Source organism: Haliotis rufescens, unplaced genomic scaffold (genome assembly GCF_023055435.1).
Source record: "Haliotis rufescens isolate VD_foot unplaced genomic scaffold, xgHalRufe1.0.p SCAF_20, whole genome shotgun sequence".
Taxonomy (NCBI): Eukaryota; Metazoa; Mollusca; class Gastropoda; order Lepetellida; family Haliotidae; genus Haliotis; species Haliotis rufescens.
Genome location: NW_025963891.1, coordinates 5,849,337 through 5,872,352, shown reverse-complemented (window position 1 = coordinate 5,872,352; position 23,016 = coordinate 5,849,337). Strand labels below are relative to the sequence as shown.

The 23,016-nt window shown below is 43.9% G+C and overlaps 3 protein-coding genes across 3 annotated transcripts; all 3 read right to left on the bottom strand.

The window, feature by feature from the left end:
• Positions 1-380: 380 nt before the first annotated feature.
• LOC124150423 (lysosomal acid lipase/cholesteryl ester hydrolase-like) lies at positions 381-5,122 on the bottom strand. Its single transcript, XM_046522439.2, has 8 exons — positions 4,834-5,122; positions 4,016-4,136; positions 3,610-3,805; positions 3,269-3,512; positions 2,822-2,971; positions 2,359-2,430; positions 1,943-2,014; positions 381-646 (listed from the first exon to the last, which is right to left on the bottom strand). Exons 1-8 carry the CDS (start codon positions 4,948-4,950, stop codon positions 419-421), a joined length of 1,200 nt encoding a protein of 399 aa, XP_046378395.2. The 5' UTR covers positions 4,951-5,122; the 3' UTR covers positions 381-418.
• Positions 5,123-11,560: 6,438 nt separating this feature from the next.
• Positions 11,561-16,413, bottom strand: LOC124150422 (lysosomal acid lipase/cholesteryl ester hydrolase-like). The gene is made up of 8 exons (XM_046522434.2): positions 16,190-16,413; positions 15,603-15,723; positions 14,750-14,951; positions 14,378-14,621; positions 13,856-14,002; positions 13,451-13,522; positions 12,353-12,424; positions 11,561-11,875 (listed from the first exon to the last, which is right to left on the bottom strand). Exons 1-8 carry the CDS (start codon positions 16,307-16,309, stop codon positions 11,648-11,650), a joined length of 1,206 nt encoding a protein of 401 aa, XP_046378390.2. The 5' UTR covers positions 16,310-16,413; the 3' UTR covers positions 11,561-11,647.
• A 1,454-nt stretch (positions 16,414-17,867) lies between these two features.
• Positions 17,868-22,782, bottom strand: LOC125371623 (lysosomal acid lipase/cholesteryl ester hydrolase-like). The gene is made up of 8 exons (XM_046522433.2): positions 22,505-22,782; positions 21,693-21,813; positions 21,275-21,470; positions 20,934-21,177; positions 20,487-20,636; positions 20,000-20,071; positions 19,512-19,583; positions 17,868-18,197 (listed from the first exon to the last, which is right to left on the bottom strand). Exons 1-8 carry the CDS (start codon positions 22,619-22,621, stop codon positions 17,970-17,972), a joined length of 1,200 nt encoding a protein of 399 aa, XP_046378389.2. The 5' UTR covers positions 22,622-22,782; the 3' UTR covers positions 17,868-17,969.
• Between the last annotated feature and the right edge of the window lie 234 nt (positions 22,783-23,016).

The window sequence follows — 23,016 nt, the reverse complement described above, 5'->3', positions numbered from 1 at the left end:
GCCGTACACCATGGACAGAATACAGCACTGGAAGAATGCAGTCACTCAGGGTGGCATGGGGGACGGTGTAGTATGTGTTCGAATCCCAAATCCGCCCTGATTATGACCGTTGATCTCTCTGAATCATAATCATAAATCGTGGGTCTTAGAAGTGGCAATTGTCTATGACCTGCGCCCCACACGGCACTACTTCCCCAGTACAGATACCGGGAAATAACTGACATAATTACCAAGAAGGCGTTAAACAGAATATCTCATTGTTTGTGTTGAACCGACATGGCAGCAATCTTCATTATAAATATAGAATGTCGTGTCTTATTGACCACAGATAATTATTAATCCTTCGGGGCTGTGAGTTAATTAAAAAACAACACTCGCAATGACCTTTCTTTTTCTTTGGGTCTAAGGTGTGGTTTGATCAACTAAAAACAATCCGTTTAATTTCATCGTAACAGAGAACCGGGGCGTCAAGAGCCAAAGTGAAGTCCAAATGTTCCCAGTGAGGGATCACGTGATCTCCAACAATGTTCTTCAGCTGAGACCGGATCCACGTGACATCATCCGGGTCTGCCAGGAAGTCTTTTCCTCCGCTAAACAACACCACGGGCACGTCCATCTCATCCGGGCGGTAGGCAGGTGGCGTGGCCTGGAAGAGAGATCATTGCCCTGTAGTGTATTTGACTGAATCAGTGTCATATGATCAAGTCTGTAGGCGGCGTGGCAATTCAAGCAATATCGTGTTGGGGGACACCAAAAATGTGGGGAATCGAACCCGAGCCATCGGTGTGACAAGCGAACACTTTAACCACTAGGCCAACCCACTGCCTCTGATATAACGGGCCCCTACACTTGACATGGATTGAGGTTATTTCATCCCATCAGCCTACCAGTCACCTCATCAACTAGAATCACATCGTATTTGTAATTTACTATAGTAAATAATAATAGTAGTAACACACTGGCATCAAACCACGTGCTATTCATCACAACCGTATTCAATTCTTTATTTCTGTACGTGAGGCTAGTTGGCCATATACAAGAATAATATCACAACAGTGAAAGATGAGGTTGGTACATATATAGGATATTGCTAATCCTTATATACCGATTGCTTTCAAAGAGGAAAGCACGTTGTATTTTATGACACATTTAAGTATGCTTCACATTTTGAGATTTATGGACAAATAAAGATAAAGAACTTTTCAATATGACTTTTTTTGTGAAGACATAATATTTACAAAGGACAGTAGAGAACTTTGTGCGATATACTTCCCAGGAAGATACTGTTGTCTAAAATTTTAATAAACTTGACAAATCCTTACAACAGATGTAAATTACATATGAAACATAATGGCTGACTTTTAATTACCGTATTGTTACAGGTTTATGTTACGCCCCTACTCTTCACCCATGTGTTTGTAATCTTGTCTTCTACCCAGTGGTTGAACACTTGTTTGATAAAGGCACTAGTCAATCCTGTTTTCATCGATACTACAACTTGTGAATACCACTTACATATATGGCTTACACTGGTTCATACCTCTAGTCACAGGTACTGGGAGCGGCTGCAAGTGTGTAGAACTTGGCTACAGAACACAAAGTGATCTACCGCACGTTAAACGTTTCAACTGGATTTTGAATTAAGAAAAAAACGCATGAAAAGGGCGGATCGAGCATTTTCAAAAGGAAGGGAACCAAACTATCAAAATCCCCTCTCATAATATTACAACCTACAATATACTACATTTGTTTTTTAAAAAGGAGGGAGGGGGGAGCCCCGGCCCACCCCCAACCCCCACCACCAACCCCTCCTCTGGATCCGCCTATGCATGAGATTTGACACATGGTGTATACAGGTATACAGACACGTGTTGGCAGCCGCAAGATGGCGCGTGTGTGGTGCGGGGTTGAGGACGGAGTCGTCCTGATTGGCTGCACTCACCTGTCCGTAGTGCGCCGTATTAGCAGCCGCAGACCCGAAGTCGAACATCAGGAACTTGTCGGAGTTGACGCCCTGGGAAGAAAAGTGAGAGATTGTTGAAGCACCATTGCAGTTTTAGTGTCTCACCTGCCTATATACTGTGAAAGGACCAGTGTCTCAGCTGTCAATTTCTATATACGGGTGTCGACCAGTGTCTCACCTGTCCATGTCTACATATGGGCGTGAAGGTGAGTGTCTCATCGGCCCATGTCTTCATGTCTCACCTGACCATGTCTTCATATCCCAACTGACCACGTCCTCATGTCTTACCCGGCCATGTCTCACCTGACCACGTCTTCATGTCTCAACTGACCATGGTTTCATGTCTAACCTGACCATGGTTTCATGTCTAACCTGACCATGTCTTCATGGCTCACCTGTCCGAAGTGCAGAATGTTCTGTGTGGAGGTTCCGGCGGGTGTGTGCGCCATATACACGGGAACTCGAGACTGTAAACATGATACCAGGATATCATTTACATGGTATATACACGCACGCACGCACGCACGCACGCACGCACGCACGCACGCACGCACAGTGTACTGTAATTCCCAATTTACCCTAATCTATCATGTAGGACACAAATGTTACTCAATTTTGAAAGGTGGTCAATATCACATTCTCGTTCATCGAGTCCCTTTGATTGGTAGTTAATTTAAGCTCATTGCCAAGAGAGATTCCTTGCAAATTTGTGATCTGGGTGATGACGAAGATTTGCTGGCAAATGGGTCAGTTGTATTAATCACAATAGAATAGAGATATTACACCTATAGGGATGCCGAGGATGGCGTAACCCTTGTCTTCCAGAATCAGTATACAGCCAGGAAGACAAAGACGTACAGAATTGAGTGACCGGTAGTCGAAGCCATTCACGACAAAGAACAGATTCTCGCAGAGGACAGACGCATCTTTACATATGGTTCTCGCAAGCCATTTGGTCAGATTCTTACTCGGCAACAACTCGCCGTGGCCTAACAAAGCAAAGGCTTCCTGAAACAGAACTAGGAATATGTAAAACATCGATCACGTCTTGGCGGGGATTTCGTTTGAGGCATGATATCTTTTTCAGTCAGACACACAATATAAAATATAAACACAAACAACCTAAATTATTAAAGACACACAGTTCCGTGTTGACCCACAGCATATTGTGCATTTCTTGTGAAAGGATTATTTATGATTTGTGTAAAACCTGTGGACACATTATTTCCAGCATTTTCGGAAACAGATTTTTTTCCTCCACAGATATACCAACTCGTATTTCCAACACATTGGGGTAAAGCTTGCCTTAAGTTCCTTCGAGAACGGCGCCAGAAGTCTGAGAGGACTCTTGATGTGCCCGACGGTCGCCACTGGGGCCAGGGCGATGAAGGTCTTGACCAGCTGACCCAGAGTCTTGTTCTGACTGAAGCCCGCGAAGCCGATGAGTGTCCCCTGGGAATGTCCGACATAGTGGACCTGGGGCTGCCCGGTCGTCTGTACGATGTAGTCAATCATGGCGGGCAGGTCGTACTTCGCCATCTCGTCGTAACTGCGGAGATTAGTATTGTATGTTGTAAGCTTACTTGTGTGGATCGAGTGGACTTTGATCATTAACTTTATCAATATTTGTACGTCTGTATATATACCTCCATTCCCAGAACTTCCTGTCCGATGGTTTCAGCGTCTTGTGGGCACGTGAGTAAGTGTTCCCGCGCACGTTGCCCAGCCACACGTCTGCACCAGCATCGGCCAGGATGAAAGCGAGGCTCTCGTTGGCGAGGTTCACCAGAAAGTTAGGTGAGCTACCCAGAAGGCCATGTTGCAGCATCACCGCGCGCTTGGCTTTAAACAATAAAGGAACAGACCTGAGTAAGTTGAGACAATTCACTGGTGACGTTCCGGGGTCACGTTCGTTTGCACACGATAAATGTAGGATAACAACTTATTCCCTTGCATGAATTATAAACATCTACCTGTTACTTAAGGACCGACCCAATGATATTCTACGTGGCGTTGTTGTTTTTATAATGCACATGAAGACTCATTTATTACCTGTCCCCGACGAGTTGTCTCCCCTGCCGTGAGGGATCCGCTGCATGTTGAGGATGAATCCGTCTTCTGTAGTGACGTAGTGGTTCTCACACGGGAAGCCCTTGCTGGTGATCAGCTCCGTCTGGGGACAACGAGGGAGTCGTACAGTCACAGACACAAAGAAGGTCCCCGAGAGGGTGTAAGTAAGTATACTAACAAATATGCTTCCATTAGACATTAAACAATATATTGTATCATCTGACAAATTTTGCTTCAATATAATCGTCTTATACACAACGTTCACATTATGTTGTGTTCCATGTTCCCGAGGCAAGGGAGTTAACTGACTAGGAAAGTCCAGTATAGTCAGTTAAGACCCTCGCCTCGGGTAGATGGTGGTGTTCAGCATGCATAGGGACTCCCCTTTAAGTGCAGACGAGAACCATGGGGCATCATGTACTGTACAGTGTCTCGTCTTGTTGGCTGGTGTTAGGATATGAACAGAATTTTAGTTATGTCGCGACGTGTCAGCTTCATGAGTGAGGAAAGTCCGAAATGATGCAGGTCTAAGAGTTTACAGTTTTGGTCAAATCCACAGGCGCGGTGAAAGAAAATCAAGGCAAATCTTTGATTCAAACCCACAATATTAACACTTAATAGTGTACCTAAGGGACATAACTCTGCACAACGAAGCGCGGTGCCTCAAACAAGTGGGCCACTCGCCCCTCTCCTCCTCCCTCCCCCTCCCCTCCTTCCTCCCTTGCTGCAATAGAATATCCATGAAATATATGTTTTTTCACTGATTGAGCTTTTGGGACAAAGGGTATTTTTTTACTTACAGCATCCATGTACACCTCCGGGTCGACGGGTATCCGGAAGTGCGGTGCGGTGACTAGGACATCCTGCGGAGAAACAATCCCGACGGCAGTTGCCAAGGTGACGAGACTTAGCAACATGATGGATGTCCTCCCGAGTCCGGTAAGGTCCAAGTTGTGGCAACACGTGTCGCCTGATATCAGTCCAACTACAGGCCGCTGTCCCACAAAAAGCAGAAGGTTGTTGTGTTGTTCCTTCTCACGCCTATCTGTGCCGCTCACAACCACTCTCCTATCCAGAGTTCCATGCGGAACTAGGTCGTCAACAGGTAATCAAAATACTATAGGAATGCGAGTTAAATCATTATTTTTGTGTACTGATTTACTCTCAAACACATTGCTCTATCAAAAAAATAAATTTTCTGCTAAGGGCGACTGTAAAGAAACATATGACAATATCTGACAATATAGTAGATTATTATTAGTCACTTTTTGAGCAGAATTGTGACCTCCCTATTAAAATGTAGGACCAACTTGGATTAGTGTTACCCATTATCAAGTTTATTTAGAATTGACAATGTTTTTCTGTTTCTTTCAGGTACTTGAGTTGGCTGGCAATGCCAGTAAGGATTTGAAAGTAAAACGTATCACACCTCGCCATTTGCAGCTAGCCATCAGAGGAGACGAAGAATTGGATTCATTAATCAAAGCAACCATTGCTGGTGGTGGTAAGTACTTTATTTGATGTCATTGTCAGCTCAAGTTAGGTTACATATTTCCATAAAATACAAGAAGTCACCATGACGCCTTTAATTATTAGAGGTGCATGGTATAAATGGTATACTGGTTAACCACGATGTGGCTTCGTGTCCAATATGTATTGCGATACAGTTTCAATATCGCAATAAATTGCCATTTAAAAAAAGCATTACCTATTTGAATTTTGTGTTTTAATTCGTTGTTTCAAAGGCTATCGATAAAGCTGATGTCACGTTCGGTTAGAGTTACATCCCTTCCTATATAACAATGCAATATGCTACGACATCTCGCCGTATCCGTGGTAACAAAATGGCGGATCATGACTGGGAAGTCGTGAGAAATATTCGCGGTAAATCCGATGTGTGGCAGCATTTCGGGTTGAAAAAGTGTAATATCGATCAAACAATCGAAGAAAATGTTGCTGTTTGTCGATTGACACACAGACAATTATTACACAGTTTGCATTTGACTAGTCACACAGAAACATATCATTTTGACTTTTGAGATGATTTGGTGCTAAATAATAACACTTCCATTAGTTTTCTCCTCTTGGAAAACTCCATCATGATAATGAGTCTTTTTTCTAGTCAAAAGGGTTTGTTTTTTACCCAAATATAATAAAACAAGTCTTAAAACAGAAGAATTTCTTTATTTTTTCTCAGAAGTTTGAAAACATTTGGTTTTAGCAATATATTGTGGTATGTATCGCAATACACGACTTTGTATCGCAATATTGCAATACAGGTTCAAGGGGCAATACCCATCACTATTATTTATAAGTTACTAATGTGAAAAACTGCGTACTATTACTTTATATAACAGTACTGTATAATTAACTATGCCTTTACTGATTGAATGCATTGATTAAATAGGAGAAAAAGTGCTACGTCTCCTGCTGTAGCTAGACACGTGAGCTTATGTTGATTCAGGACACCCTTGGGGCATCACATGGACATATGCTAACTGCAGGTCCCCTGAAACAGTTTTTGGCAGATTTGTTATAAAAAGAGTTGTTCATAAGTTTAAAAATACCCAAGGGACAGAAAATATATTGAAGAAACTATAGATACTCAATGGCTAACCAATAATCTGGAACCCTGCAGTGTTAATTCACATCCAGTGAAGGATGTATGAAACAGGTTTCTAAAAATCAATTTATTTGCAAGAGCTTGATTTTAAAGTTTCATTTATCAGGGTGTACAAAAGATCTTGAATTAAACTCTAACGTTAAAACAAGGAAGTCTGTTGATTGCAATGTATGAAACAATTTAGAAAAACACAATTTCAGAATTATGGAATGTTAAGGTGGAGTGTTTCTATTCACAATTAGAGATGGGGGTCCCAAAATACGGCTTGACCAAGCTTGGGCATTAATAGGCTACTGTGCTAGTTTACTCTGGAAAGACTATCAAATTCAATAAGCAAGGGAGGTAATCAATCAAAACAATGGTGTAAGATGTAATACAGGAAGTCGATTGAAACCAGTCTTTTTCGATATGGCTGTGTTGGTTAAATATTGTGGGAAACCAATTTTCAGGCAGTGTTGATGCCTCACTACAAATATGTTTTGTAAGTTATATAACTAGTGGATGAAAGTAAGTTTTGTACATTCCTGACTCTTCACTGTTCATGTTTCAGGTGTCATCCCTCATATCCACAAGTCTCTGATCGGAAAGGGCTCCCAGAAGGCAGCATAAGATGGAGGATGTGTTCTATCCTGTACATTGCCATGTGTAGCTACTGCTGCAGTGGAACACTGTCACTGCGGCAGTCTGTAGCATAACCATCACCTCATCTCACCCTTCACTCCACTGTAGCAATCATGTTCATCTCATCATGGTAGATTTCAAATTTTTATTTACTCGTGTTTGAAATGTCTTTGTATTCCATGTTTTGTCCGTCATTAAAGTTTAACATGTCAAACTATTTTGTTCTGTTACCCAATGTGACTGTGCAGTGCATACATTTAGCAGGGAGTTGTATCAGATGATTAGCATCAGGACCTACATTTTCATGATTTTTATCAATTTTTGATCAGACATTCTTTTGTTTTCAAATAACCATGTCTTAAGGATATTTGGGATGTGAAACAGAACCGCACTGGTTTAACACAGCATTCCAGCTGCGACTGACCTGTAAATAATAGGACCTGGCCAGAAAAAATCGCTGTCGAAAAATACCGTGACATAAATTCAACGAAGTTAGCCTGACCACCCGACCATTTGTTTTCAGCATACATTGTTGGGGATCTATTGTAACCCAGAATCGCGAACGATATGAAATAATTTGTGATATGGTGGAGGAATATCAAAAGGTGACTATGGAACTTGGGCATTAAGCAGGGTTAGAACTAAACTCACGATATGGCAGACATATTGCCGATACGACTAAAACACATAGTGCACTAATCATTAGTTGTCTTTTTGCAAGTGTGAATACAGACAAAACTTGCTTATGGCAAATAGGAAACACTCGTCCCATTTCCAAGAGGACTTGTTTAGATGGGGTAATGCATTTCAGCGTTAGAAATTGGCACTAGTCCTATAGTCCTTACCAAACTACCCAATAGTAAAGGTATTTTAAGGACTAGTAGAAATTTGCCCATTTTAAGGGTTTTGCTAGATGTTATCATAAGGACTGGCGGACAAAAACTGTTAGTTTCTAACAGGTTATTTTGAAGGTCCGTTTCCTCACGTCTTAAGTGAGGTACAGCAAGGACTGCTCCACTAAACTCCTACATGTATATGGTGTGCAGGGCCTTATTGTGTATCCAATATCTATAGAGAACGATGCACAAATGAGGTTTCAAAGCAACAAAATGAAACTTGCAATGTTTTCTGTTCAAGATGTTGACAATTCAGTACAACTGGAAACGATAGAAAAAAGCTTTTTGCCCGTTGAAACAAGATGGAGTGTTTCACACTATTCAAACTACCTGTGGTTTGAGCATTTCAGTCACAAGGAGTCCTCGACAGATTTTCACGAGGAAACTCGGAACTAAAAAATAGTCCAATGAGGGAAGTCTTAAATGGACCAGACATATGCGCATGCGACTCAGTTATAGTAATAATAATGTAGTCGTCATAAAACATCTAATCCCCACACACAAAAACACTTTTCTTTTCTTTACACTTAAAATAGATGGTGGGGTACCATTTATATGTTCAGTGTATTACCGAACTGCACAAGCCCTGGGGCTTTCATACCAATAAGTCCAGGCTATAACGCAAAGAAGGGAGGGGTCGTCTCAAAAACACAACTGATAGACTTTTTAGTAGAATTAGGGAGGAAACTAAAGACACGATTATTTTTTCCCGGACTACATTAATTATTTCTGCCCATGAGATACACTAAACGTGGCGACGACGGAGCTTTTTTTCAGGAGAAAATATTCCATTCCGTCTATGAGGTCACATTATCTCAGCACCAATCATGACTATCGCAGTCAGGACTTCCTGATCATTTACCTTAATGAAACCTGGGTGAATAAGAATCGATCCACCGACTACATGTGGCTACCGTCAGATGGACGAAAAGCACCCATGGCACCATCAGGTGAAGGTAATCGTGTCATTGTTTTGTACGCCGCAACCCGTGAGCTAATTTTGAAGGCGAAAAAGCAAACTGATGATAATCATTAGTAAATGAATGGGGATGTGTACAAAGACTGGTTGGAACACCAACTGCTGCCCAATCTAAGCTCCAGTGCCATGTAAAACACAGTTGTCATAAGGTCTAGAATCATGAGTAGTCTGAAGGCGGACATCTTGCAATGTCGACTTCATACCATCTGATGGAGCAAATTCGCCTGAATATGAGACCAGTAAGTACAAGACAGGTATTTCCGGGTGGCACAACGCAGTCATATTGTCTTACGTACGCCAGGCAGACATTGTGAGCTCAAGGCTATTGAGCTTACCTGGGCTAACTTCACTGTAAAGGGTTCGTGGCAAGACATAAGAAAACATTCGAAACTCACACATCTCAAAGGGTTTGATCAACGCGGCCTTTGCTAGAATCATCCCAGAGATATGACCAAAGGCTGAAGAACATGTTCTTGAAGTAGAACGTCAGTACCGCCACCGTGACGGCGGGATCAGCCTTGTTGCACCAGTTATACCTTTGGGTGATAGTACCGATTCAGATACGTCATAGGCTGAGTCAGAAGTTGGCTAAAGGAATCATCTGTAAAACAACAAATACGTCTTGATTAAAAAATCCCGTTTCATAGCTTTTAACTATCCCATACTTTTTCCATTCAAATATAAGGCAGTACATGTCTTAACTGCTACTCCTGTCAACACATATCTTAAAAAGTAAAATAACAGCAATATTTTGAGACCACCCCCAACGCAGGTGACATTTGCACCTGTGAGAATGCACGGGCCAGTGTGGTTATCATCTCGGGAAAGGTGTCAGGTATTACCTTAGGCTATCAGGTCGTTTCATACAAGCATGACAACACACGAATATTTTCTAACTTTATCACAATTTTACCTGTAAAAGTACTTCTTTTCGCCTTCTCACAGTGTCCGTTAAGATAGGCTAGATTAGGTAGATTTGCATTATTTTGATATGTGCTATTTTCATAGCCCTATAATTCGTAATTATAAAATGAGCATTTCCGGTAGTACTTTAGTTATAAAATCTTGGTATCGGTAAGGTCTCCAAAAGCAAAGTCCCTGCAGCCACCATCCGAAGCATTAGTTTTTCTAAATAACAAATACCACAATCTACTCATTCTCAATTCCTTCCATATTCAACGCAAAAATACTTGTAACGCCATCAGTTTTTCTCAAAGAATTGTTCCTGAAACGCCATGGAGAGGCACGAAGACAATATGGATGACAACTTTCGCATTCTGTTCTTGAATTCTTGTTTCTTGAATAGGTAGATTTGAAATATTTCTCATTCAGCGTGAGTGAGACGCCATTTGTCTTTTTATGCAAATGTATGTATAGATATCCCGCACCCCCAGTGACGTTCGAAAGCTTGGCTGATCTTGAAGAGTAAGGTCAACTATAACATACACACGGATTCAGTGACGATTCTGTTTTGATCGCATTTTAACTGACCAGTACGTCACAAAGAAGTATACAGTTCCGCGCCTTGAGGAATTAGTCTTATGAATGTTGTCAAGTCTTCTGACAAAGGAACCCGATTCATCACTACCCTTTAGCGTCACTTCCAATGAAATCTCTTCAACGTCAGATCATTTACACTCTGCTTGACGTATTAGAGTACAAGATCTTATATTCACGTACCACGAACTTTCATGTTACTTTTTGAACCATCTACACGTGCCATTGGTCTCATTTTGATAAATGTCTCCATACATGAACACGTGGTGCAAGAACACTATTCGCCCAGATGGACACTCGTTCACATCCTATGAAGTTGGTTGGTTTTTTGTTTAACGCCGCACTCAGCAATATTCCAGCTATATGACGGCGGTCTGTAAATAATCGAGTCTGGACCAGACAATCCAGTGATTGATATCATGAGCATCGATTCACGCAATTGGGATCGATGACATGCATCAACCAAGTCAGCGAGCTTGACCACCCGATCTCGTTAGTCAGCATAGGTTGATGAAGACCTAGTCTATCCCGGATCTTCACAGCTTTCCTTACATAATCCTTTAAATACAAACACTGACAAAAACAAGCTAACATAAATACTGCTGAAACGGCATGACCCTTGTAGTAGAGTTTCTATTGTTGTACACTAGACGCCACTAACTATTGTATTGGGACCTTGAAGAGATGTCATGACATTGAAACATGCAGGTGTGTTGACCAGTGTTGACCCGAAATCACTACGGGCGGAAGTGTTTACAAGACGTATAGAGGTGTACGTATATTACGTATATTACAATACGTATAAAGTCTTATTCTATTTCTATGTTGTAATCCTTTCTTGCAAACTGTTAAAAGCTTAGGATATGTGACATTAGACCAGCAGATACAAATTAAGATTGTGACGAGCCGAACAAATACTGTACTATTTTATTGCATGGATTGATCCATGATTAGAACAACACTCTGGACTTGGGCTGTACGTGGTCGTGGCGCAAGTCTCAGCTAAATACAAGTCTTTTAATCTCATTATAACACAGAGATGGGGCGTCAAGAGCCAAAATGAAGTCCAAATGTTCCCAGTGAGGGATCACGTGATCTCCCACAATGTTCTTCAGCTGAGACCGGATCCACGTGACATCATCCGGGTCTGCCAGAGAGTCTTTTCCTCCGGTAAACAACACCACGGGTACGTCCATCTCATCCGGGCGGTAGGCAGGTGGCGTGGCCTGGAAGAGAGGTCATTGCCCTTTAGTGTATGTGACTGCATCTGAGTCTGCAGGGTAAGGCAAGCCAATGACGACATCCTACACGTGGACGCAGACGGCTTCATGTCCAACGGTTGCTATGGTACTGCAACGGTTACCAAACACTGGCCTTGTATAAAAAGCCCCCGAGGGGAGAGGTGTTAATTTCTAATGACATGAAGCGATTTTACGCACTGAACCACGATGTCTCCACCCCAACCACACACACGCCATCAACCCATTCATATGATCTTGGGTTCGAATCCCACTTGCTCTGACTGTGTTCTAGCTTTGTCGGTATAATATTCCCGTGCTTCTGGAATTCAACAAAGCATTATAATTCCTATACCTGCATCACTTTGAGCTTTCCTTCAATAGTAAGTTGAAACGCCTTATAACAGAAATATTGTTCCAAGGTGCGTTAAACCCAACTCACTCACACACTCCCTCAACACCAACCTGTCCGTAGTGGGCCATGTTAGCAGATGCCGAGCCGAAGTCGTACATCACGAACTGGTCGCCGTTGACTTCCTGGGGAGTAACCATAGCAACTTAGTCATTGATCCTGGGTGAATCCAATACTGACATTTTTAGACAATTGCATCTGTGACATTGTATGCTACCAGTGATGTATGAACGTCATTAATAATCGTTTCTATAGCGGCTTCTTCCTAAATGCTGCTTAAAATTAGTTGCCCTTTTATTCAACAGTATAATATATTTGACACACATCTTTTTCACACATCAGCCATGGTAATAAAAAGATTCTTGACTAATGATAGTTCTAGAAAGACAAAGTGTACCACCTACCTGTCCAAAGTGTACCGCCTACCTGTCCAAAGTGTACCACCTACCTGTCCCTTGTGTACCACCTACATGTCCAAAGTGTACCACCTACCTGTCCCTTGTGTACCACCTACCTGTCCCTTGTGTACCACCTACCTGTCCCTTGTGTACCACCTACCTGTCCCTATTTTACCACCTACCTGTCCGAAGTGTACCACCTATCTGTCCAAAGAGTACCACCAGCCTGTCCCTAGTGTACCACCTACCTGTCCGAAGTGTACGACCTGCCTGTCCAAAGTGTACCACCTACCTGTCCCTATTTTACCACCTACCTGTCCGAAGTGTACCACCTACCTGTCCAAAGAGTACCACCAGCCTGTCCCTAGTATACCACCTACCTGTCCGAAGTGTACGACCTGCCTGTCCAAAGCGTACCACCTACCTGTCCCTAGTGTATCACCTACCTGTCCCTAGTGTACCACCTACCTGTCCCTAGTGTACTACCTACCTGTCCTAAGTGTACCACCTACCTGTGAAAAGTGTACCCGCTACCAGTCCAAGGTGTACCCGCTACCTGTCCAAGGTGTACCACCTACGTGTCCAAAGATTCAACCTAACTGTCCTAAGTGTACCACCTACCTGTCCAAAGTGTACCACCTAACTGTCCTAAGTGTACCACCTACCTTTCCTAAGTGTACCCCCCGCCTGTCCGAAGTGTACCACCTACCTGTCCTAAGTGTACCACCTACCTGTCCAAAAGGTACCACCTACCTGTCCAAAGTGGATCATGTTCTGCACAGAGGTGCCCGAGGGTGTATGGGCCACGTACACGGGGACGCGAGTCTGAAACACAAACAAGGCCTGAAAGTGGAACAGACATAACAGCGCCATCTTCCCGTGGCAAGGGTGTTAACTGACTATAACCGTCAAGTTTCCACTGGACTTTTAAAGTCTGTGGACGCCCTTGCCGCGGGAAGATGTAACAGTGCTCCCAGTAGCAGTATGTAGGTACATTTGCACGGTAGCTTGTTAGAAAGTGCTTTAGGGAATAAAATGCCAATCCTTGGTTACCTTTGATACTGCTGGAATACTTCTGAAAACTGTAAAATCCTTCTATCCCACTTATTATGGCTTCATAATTGTGTGCACGTGTCTACTGGACACCAGCTGACGTACCTTGTTCACCGTGGCGTAGTCGAAGCCGCCGATGACAAAGAAGAAGTCCTCACAGAGGAGGAGTAGACCCTTGCAGACATCCTTCGCCAGCCACTTTGTCAAGTTGCTGCTGGGCTCGAACTCGCCGTGGCCGAACAGATCAAAAAGCTGCAACATTGTGAATATACTGGCGGAAACAAATAATGGAACACACAGTAACATGGAGGAAAGTTTACGTAGGCAATCCATATTATAAACCTATCACGTCACACAAATGCATACCCCTAGATTTCCGTGACCGTGTGGATAGTTTGGATCAGATCACACCAAAAATATATCTGGCTTTTCCGTGGACGTTTTAAATTTTGGTGAAACAAACGAGCAAGGGTCTGGTATTAACAGACCAAGGGTCATTATCGCGTCAAACCCGGGATCCTGGCAGCCAAGGGACGCCACTCTGCACCGAAATCCGAATCCTATACCAACATAACAAAGGCACATCAATGTAAGATCTTATAGGTAGATGCGATCATTTAGGATTACCTTCAATCCTTCAGAAAATGGCGCCAGCAGTCTGAGAGGACTCTTGATGTGCCCGACGGTCGCGATTGGGGCCAGGGCGATGAAGGTCTTGACCAGCTGACCCAGAGTCTTGTTCTGACTGAAGCCCGCGAAGCCGATTAGTGTCCCCTGAGAGTGTCCGACATAGTGGACCTGGGGCTGCCCGGTCGTCTGTACGATGTAGTCAATCATGGCGGGCAGGTCGTATTTCGCCATCTCGTCGAAACTGAAATACCCGGAGAGAAATATAAACTTGGATAGCTATACATAACTACACGTGAAAACTTTATTGGGGAGAGTATTGGCTTCACCACATGCTATGGTGTATATATACTTCCCAATATATATATATACCTCCATTCCCAGAACTTCTTGTCCGATGGTTTCAGCGTCTTGTGGGCACGTGAATAAGTGTTGCCGCGCACGTTGCCCAGCCACACGTCTGCGCCGGCGTCGGCCAGGATGAAAGCGAGGCTCTCGTTGGCCGGGTTGAGAACGAAGTTGTTGGAACTTCCTAGTAGGCCATGTTGCAGCAGAACAGTTGGCTTGGCTGAAACTAATTTGACATAAAGTAATCTTTCAGTCAGAGGGTAGACTCATTTCATTCATTCATGAGTCAGAGACATGGGTTAACCCCGCTTGGAACACTATTTCAGTTCTATCAGTTTGTTGAAACCCACGTGCACGGTATGATGCTGACGAACCTAGAATCACGCGTTATTCACGGAGCAATAACCTTGTATATTTCGGATGGACATGAAGTCCGACGTTAGTTCGTTGTTGTTGATTATTCATCAGTGTATTGAACAAATATCACCCTGAAAATATACCCCCGGCAAATAATGGCAAGGAGTGAATGCGTGTGGAGGGAAACAAACCCATGACGAGGATTATATCACTATGGCCTGCGACAGCTTGGTGATGCAGGAAGGATCAAGGTAACACGGAGATTGAATCGCACATCACAAAACGGGATACTTGAAGTAATGGCTTCGGTTGCAACCCTGGTCGAAATAGTCATGTAATATCCTCTAAATGAGCCGAAACTATTGCTCTCTGTTAGGTTTTGGGCTTCAAGGGTGGAGGCGCCACAGGTCGCCTTTTGTTCAGTTTGGTGCTGGGCAACACAGCTCGCCCACACAATGTACATTAAGACATATATTGGTACATGTCCCCAACACAATTCACGTGAAGAGGCATCTGTTACCTGCCCCCGTGTAGTTGTCTCCCCTGCCGTGAGGGATCCGCTGCATGTTGAGGATGAATCCGTCTTCTGTAGTGACGTAGTGGTTCTCACACGGGAAGCCCTTGCTGGTGATCAGCTCCGTCTGGGGACAACGAGGGAGTCGAACAGTCAGAGACTCACGGAGAGTGTGTTCCTGAAGTGGGGTTCCTTCAAAGTGTTTTTTTGTTGTAAGTTTGTAAAGTAAATGTTGCTCGGACGGCGGTGCCACTCTTTTGTACTACCAAAAATAAAAAAAAATTTAAAATTTCCCCGAGTCTGCTATCGATTCTTGACAACTGACATTGTATTAAAGAACCATTATGTGTATACTGTCCCGGGCATCGGTACTAACGCAAAATCCCCACGGGCTATTCTACCTGCACGTGACGACAGTTCTATACAGAGCAAAGCAAGTTAGGGTTCGTGGATATTTTTAAAGAAATTTACTGTTCAGTCTTACCCACACACATAAATACAAATATATTCAGAAACCTCACTTTTTATTCCGCATGTATGTGTGCGTTCGTGCATGCGCACTTGTGAGCAAATCTAGTTGAGAAAAGACTTACAGTGTTCATGTAGATCTCGGGGTCGGTTGTCAGACCGGGTACCTCCGCTTGGGTGCGGGTGGACATTGTCCAACCCAGCAAGGGTATCAGATACACACTAACGATCAGCACTATGGACATGGCTGCTTTTTGTTAAAAATGACGCCGAATATTGTCACTTCAAGCACCGATCTACTGACATGTGTAAAGTCGGCCACCAAACAGCTGCGGCTGTCGTTATCATGTCTATTATATCACGCATAGCCATAGAGGTCGACAGCTAAAAAACAAGTTCCTAAATCCTAAAATATAAGAGAAAACCAGTTGACCAGGTAAATAAACCTTCATGATAAATTAAGATAAACGCTTGTCTCAGGCTATGGTAAAAGCTACATTTTTAAATAGATATATGATGGCTTTAAATATGATTGTGTTTCATTTACTCTTTATCATTAAACATTTTCGGGTTGTTGACCTCTACGCGTTGTATGTAATGGGGCCTTTACACTGGATGGCGACCTTTGTGCCTCCCGTGTGCGACCTTAGAATTTGCCAGGTCGTCATTGGAGGCTCAAAGGAGGCAGAATGGTTGCCGAGGTCGTTCCAATGTGGTACACAGGAGGTTCAGACATCGCCATGGACGCCATGGTCGCCGTGAAATTTTGAACACGTTCAAAACAGTCGCACAAAGGTCGCCGAGGAGGTTGGTTGCTCAAAGGTGTCTCAAAGGTGTCTCAAAGGAGGCACAAGCATTGCCGTTGTTGCAGAATGAAGGCACAGTGGTCGCCAGGTAATAGATGCGTTCTGCTGAAATACTGTCCCGTAAATCTGGGCGATGCTTCTGCCTCCCTTGTGCCTTCTTTGGGCGACCAACAGCGTGCATTGAACGATGAGTATGGCGACCGACGTGCCTCCATTCGGCGACCACGGCAACACTTGAGACACCATGGCAATGCTTCTGCCTCTTTTCTGCCTCCTTTGAGCTTCCTCAGCCTGCCTATAAATAGAGGGCTTGTACCTGCAGTGTTTCATTGTGGTTGCAGACGCTGAACAACTCGAGCAGTTACTGCTGAACAACTGCTGGAGCAGTTACATAGAAACATGATTTCCTGGGTTTAGGCGACCATTGAGCGTCCTGGCCAGTTTTTGATCGCTCGAAGGTGGCACAAAGGTGTGTGTGTGTGTGTGTGTGTGTGTGTGTGTGTGTGTGTGTGTGTGTGTGTGTGTGTGTGTGTGTGTGTGTGTGTGTGTGTGTGTGTGTGTGTCAAATCATATGTGCTTAATCTGTTAACATTGTCACGTGTACATAGAATTCCCTTGTCGGGAAATAAAGTATCGTCATCATTGTCATTGTCCTAGTAGTGACCGTACTGCATGGTCAGTGCCGTACACCATGGACAGAATACAGCACTGGAAGAATGCAGTCACTCAGGGTGGCATGGGGGACGGTGTAGTATGTGTTCGAATCCCAAATCCGCCCTGATTATGACCGTTGATCTCTCTGAATCATAATCATAAATCGTGGGTCTTAGAAGTGGCAATCGTCTATGACCTGCGCCCCACACGGCACTACCTCCCCAGTACAGCTACCGGGAAATAACTGACATAATTACCAAGAAGGCGTTAAACAGAATATCTCATTGTTTGTGTTGAACCGACATGGCAGCAATCTTCATTATAAATATAGAATGTCGTGTCTCCTTGACCACAGATAATTATTAATCCTTCGGGGCTGTGAGTTAATTAAAAAACAACACTCGCAATGACTTTTCTTTTTCTTTGGGTCTAAGATGTGGTTTGATCAACCAAAAACAATCCGTTTAATTTTATCGTAACAGAGAACCGGGGCGTCAAGAGCCAAAGTAAAGTCCAAATGTTCCCAGTGAGGGATCACGTGATCTCCCACTATGTGCTTCAGCTGAGACCGGATCCACGTGACATCATCCGGGTCTGCCAGGAAGTCTTTTCCTCCGCTAAACAACACCACGGGCACGTCCATCTCATCCGGGCGGTAGGCAGGTGGCGTGGCCTGGAGGAGAGATCATTGCCCTGTAGTGTATTTGACTGAATCAGTGTCATATGATCATGTCTGTAGGCGGCGTGGCAATTCAAGCAATATCGCGGTGGGGGACACCACAAATGTGGGGAATCGAACCCGAGCCATCGGTGTGACAAGCGAACACTTTTACCACTAGGCCAACCCACTGCCTCTGATATAACGGGCCCCTTTAGAAACTTGACATGGATTGAGGTTATTTCATCCCATCAGCCTACCAGTCACCTCATCAACTAGAATCACATCGTATTTGTAATTTACTATAGTAAATCATAATAGTAGTAACACACTGGCATCAAACCACGTGCTATTCATCACAACCGTATTCAAATCTTTATTTCTGTACGTGAGGCCAGTTGGCCATATACAAGAATAATATAACAACAGTGAAAGATGAGGTTGGTACATATATAGGATATTGCTAATCTTTATATACCGATTGCTTTCAAAGAGGAAAGCGCGTTGTATTTTATGACACATTTAAGTATGCTTCACATTTTGAGATTTATGGACAAATAAAGATATCTTTTCAATATGACTTCTTTTGTGAAGACATAATATTCACAAAGGACAGTAGAGAACATTGTGCGATATACTTCCCAGGAAGACACTGTTCTCTAAGATTTTAATAAACTTGACAAATCATAACAATGTGGAACAGTCTTTAGCAGATGTAAATTACATAGGAAACATAATGGCTGACTTTTAATTACCGTATTGTTACAGGTTTATGTTACGCCCCTACTCTTCCCCCATGTATTTGTAATCTTGTCTTCTACCCAGTGGTTGAACACTTGTTTGATAAAGGCACCAGTCAATCCTGTTTTCATCGATACTACAACTTGTGAATACCACTTACATATATGGCTTACACTGGTTCATACCTCTAGTCACAGATACTGGGAGCGGCTGCAAGTGTGTAGAACTTGGCTACAGAACACAAAGTAATCTACCGCACGTTAAACGTTTCAACTGGATTTTGAATTGAGAAAAAAACGCATGAAAAGGGCGGATCCAGCATTTTCAAAAGGAAGGGATCCAAACTATCAAAATCCCCTCTCATAATATTACAACCTACAATATACTACATTTGTTTTTTAAAAAGGAGGGAGAGGGGAGCCCCGGCCCACCCCCCACCACCCACCACGAACCCCTCCTCTGGATCCGCCTATGCATGAGATTTGACACATGGTGTACACAGGTATACAGACACGTGTCGGCAGCCGCAAGATGGCGCGTGTGTGGTGCGGGGTTGAGGACGGAGTCGTCCTGATTTGCTGCACTCACCTGTCCATAGTGCGCCGTATTAGCAGCCGCAGACCCGAAGTCGAACATCAGGAACTTGTCGGAGTTGACGCCCTGGGAAGAAAAGTGAGAGATTGTTGAAGCACCATTGCAGTTGTCTCACCTGCCTATATACCGTGAAAGGACCAGTGTCTCAGCTGTCAATTTCTATATACGGGTGTCGACCAGTGTCTCACCTGTCCATGTCTACATATGGGCGTGAAGGTGAGTGTCTCATCGGCCCATGTCTTCATGTCTCACCTGACCATGTCTTCATATCCCAACTGACCACGTCCTCATGTCTTACCCGGCCATGTCTTCATGTCTCACCTGACCACGTCTTCATATCTCACGTGACCACGTCTTCATGTCTTGCGTGACCACGTCTTCATGTCTCAACTGACCATGGTTTCATGTCTAACCTGACCATGGTTTCATGTCTAACCTGACCATGCTTTCATGTCTAACCTGACCATGTCTTCATGGCTCACCTGTCCGAAGTGCAGGATGTTCTGTGTGGAGGTTCCGGCGGGTGTGTGCGCCATATACACGGGAACTCGAGACTGTAAACATGATACCAGGATATCATTTACATGATATATACACGTACGCACGCACGCACGCACGCACGCACGCACGCACGCACGCACGCACGCACGCACGCACGCACACACAGTGTACTGTAATTCCCAATTTACCCTAATCTATCATGTTGGACACAAATGTTACCCAATTTTGAAATGTGGTCAAAATCACATTCTCGTTCATCGAGTCCCATTGATTGGTAGTTAATTTAAGCTCATTGCCAAGAGAGATTCCTTGCAAATTTGTGATCTGGGAGATGACGAAGATTTGCTGGCAAATGGGTCAGTTGTATTTATCACAATAGAATAGAGATATTACACCTATAGGGATGCCGAGGATGGCGTAACCCTTGTCTTCCAGAATCAGTATACAGCCAGGAAGACAAAGACGTACAAAATTGAGTGACCGGTAGTCGAAGCCATTCACGACAAAGAACAGATTTTCGCAGAGGACAGACGCATCTTTACATATGGTTCTCGCAAGCCATTTGGTCAGATTCTTACTCGGCAGCAACTCGCCGTGGCCTAACAAAGCAAAGGCTTCCTGAAACAAAACCAGGAATACATAAAACATCGATCACGTCTTGGCGGGGATTTCGTTTGAGGCATAATATCTTTTTCAGTCAGACACACAATATAAAATATAAACACAAACAACCTTAATTATTAAAGCCAAACAGTTCCGTATTGACCCACAGCATATTGTGCATTTCTTGTGAAAGGATTATTTATGATTTTTGTAAAACCTGTGGACACATTATTTCCAGCATTTTCGGAAACAGATTTTTTTCCTCCACAGATATACCAACTCGTATTTCCAACACATTGGGGTAAAGCTTGCCTTAAGTTCCTTCGAGAACGGCGCCAGAAGTCTGATGGGACTCTTGATGTGCCCGACGGTCGCCACTGGGGCCAGGGCGATGAAGGTCTTGACCAGCTGACCCAGAGTCTTGTTCTGACTGAAGCCCGCGAAGCCGATGAGTGTCCCCTGGGAGTGTCCGACATAGTGGACCTGGGGCTGCCCGGTCGTCTGTACGATGTAGTCAATCATGGCGGGCAGGTCGTACTTCGCCATCTCGTCGTAACTGCAGAGATTAGTATTGTATGTTGTAAGCTTACTTGTGTGGATCGCGTGGACTTTGATCATTAACTTTATCAATATTTGTACGTCTGTATATATACCTCCATTCCCAGAACTTCCTGTCCGATGGTTTCAGCGTCTTGTGGGCACGAGAGTAAGTGTTCCCGCGCACGTTGCCCAGCCACACGTCTGCACCAGCATCGGCCAGGATGAAAGCGAGGCTCTCGTTGGCGAGGTTCACCAGAAAGTTAGGTGAGCTACCCAGAAGGCCATGTTGCATCATCACCGCGCGCTTGGCTTTAAACAATAAAGGAATAGAGCTGAGTAAGTTGAGACAATTCACCTGGTCACGTACTGGTGACGTTCTGGGGTCACGTTCGTTTGCACACGATAAATGTAGGATAACAACTTATTCCCTTGCATGAATTATAAACATCTACCTGTTACTTAAGGACCGACCCAATGATATTCTACGTGGCGTTGTTGTTTTTATAATGCACATGAAGACTCATTTATTACCTGTCCCCGACGAGTTGTCTCCCCTGCCGTGAGGGATCCGCTGCATGTTGAGGATGAATCCGTCTTCTGTAGTGACGTAGTGGTTCTCACACGGGAAGCCCTTGCTGGTGATCAGCTCCGTCTGGGGACAACGAGGGAGTCGTACAGTCACAGACACAAAGAAGGTCCCCGAGAGGGTGTAAGTAAGCATACGTAACAAATATGCTTCCATTAGACATTAAACAATATATTGTATCATCTGACAAATTTTGCTTCAATATAATCGTCTTATACACAACGTTCACATTATGTTGTGTTCCATGTTCCCGAGGCAAGGGAGTTAACTGACTAGGAAAGTCCAGTATAGTCAGTTAAGACCCTCGCCTCGGGTAGATGGTGGTGTTCAGCATGCATAGGGACTCCCCTTTAAGTGCAGGAAAACCTGTCAGACGAGAACCAGGGGGCATCATGTACTGTACAGTGTCTCGTCTTCGTCAGAATTTTAGTTATGTCGCGACGTGTCAGCTACATGAGTGAGGAAAGTCCGAAATGATGCAGGTCTAAGAGTTTACAGTTTTGGTCAAATCCACAGGCGCGGTGAAAGAAAATCAAGGCAAATCTTTTATTCAAACCCACAATATTAATACTTAATAGTGTACCTAAGGGACATAACTCTGCACAACGAAGCGCGGTGCCTCAAACAAGTGGGCCACTCGCCCCTCTCCCCCTCCCTCCCCCTCCCCTCCTTCCTCCCTTGCTGCAATAGAATATCCATGAAATATATGTTTTTTCACTGATTGAGCTTTTGGGACAAAGGGTATTTTTTTACTTACAGCATCCATGTACACCTCCGGGTCGACGGGTATCCGGGAGTGCGGTGCGGTGACTAGGACATCCTGCGGAGAAACAATCCCGACGGCAGTTGCCAAGGTGACGAGACTTAGCAACATGATGGATGTCCTCCCGAGTCCGGTAAAGTCCAAGTTGTGGCAACACGTGTCGCCTGATATCAGTCTACAGGCCGCTGTCCCACAAAAAGCAGAAGGTTGTTGTGTTGTTCCTTCTCACGCCTATCTGTGCCGCTCACAACCACTCTCCTATCCAGAGTTCCATGCGGAACTAGGTCGTCAACAGGTAATCAAAATACTATAGGAATGCGAATTAAATCATTTTTTTTGTTTACTGATTTACTCTCAAACACATTGCTCTATCAAAATAAAAAAATTTCTGCTAAGGGCGACTGTAAAGAAACATATGACAATATCTGACAATATAATAGATCATATTTGCCTTATAGTGTATTTGTTGCAGTGCCTAGACTACTTTCCAAATTTGACAGATCCAT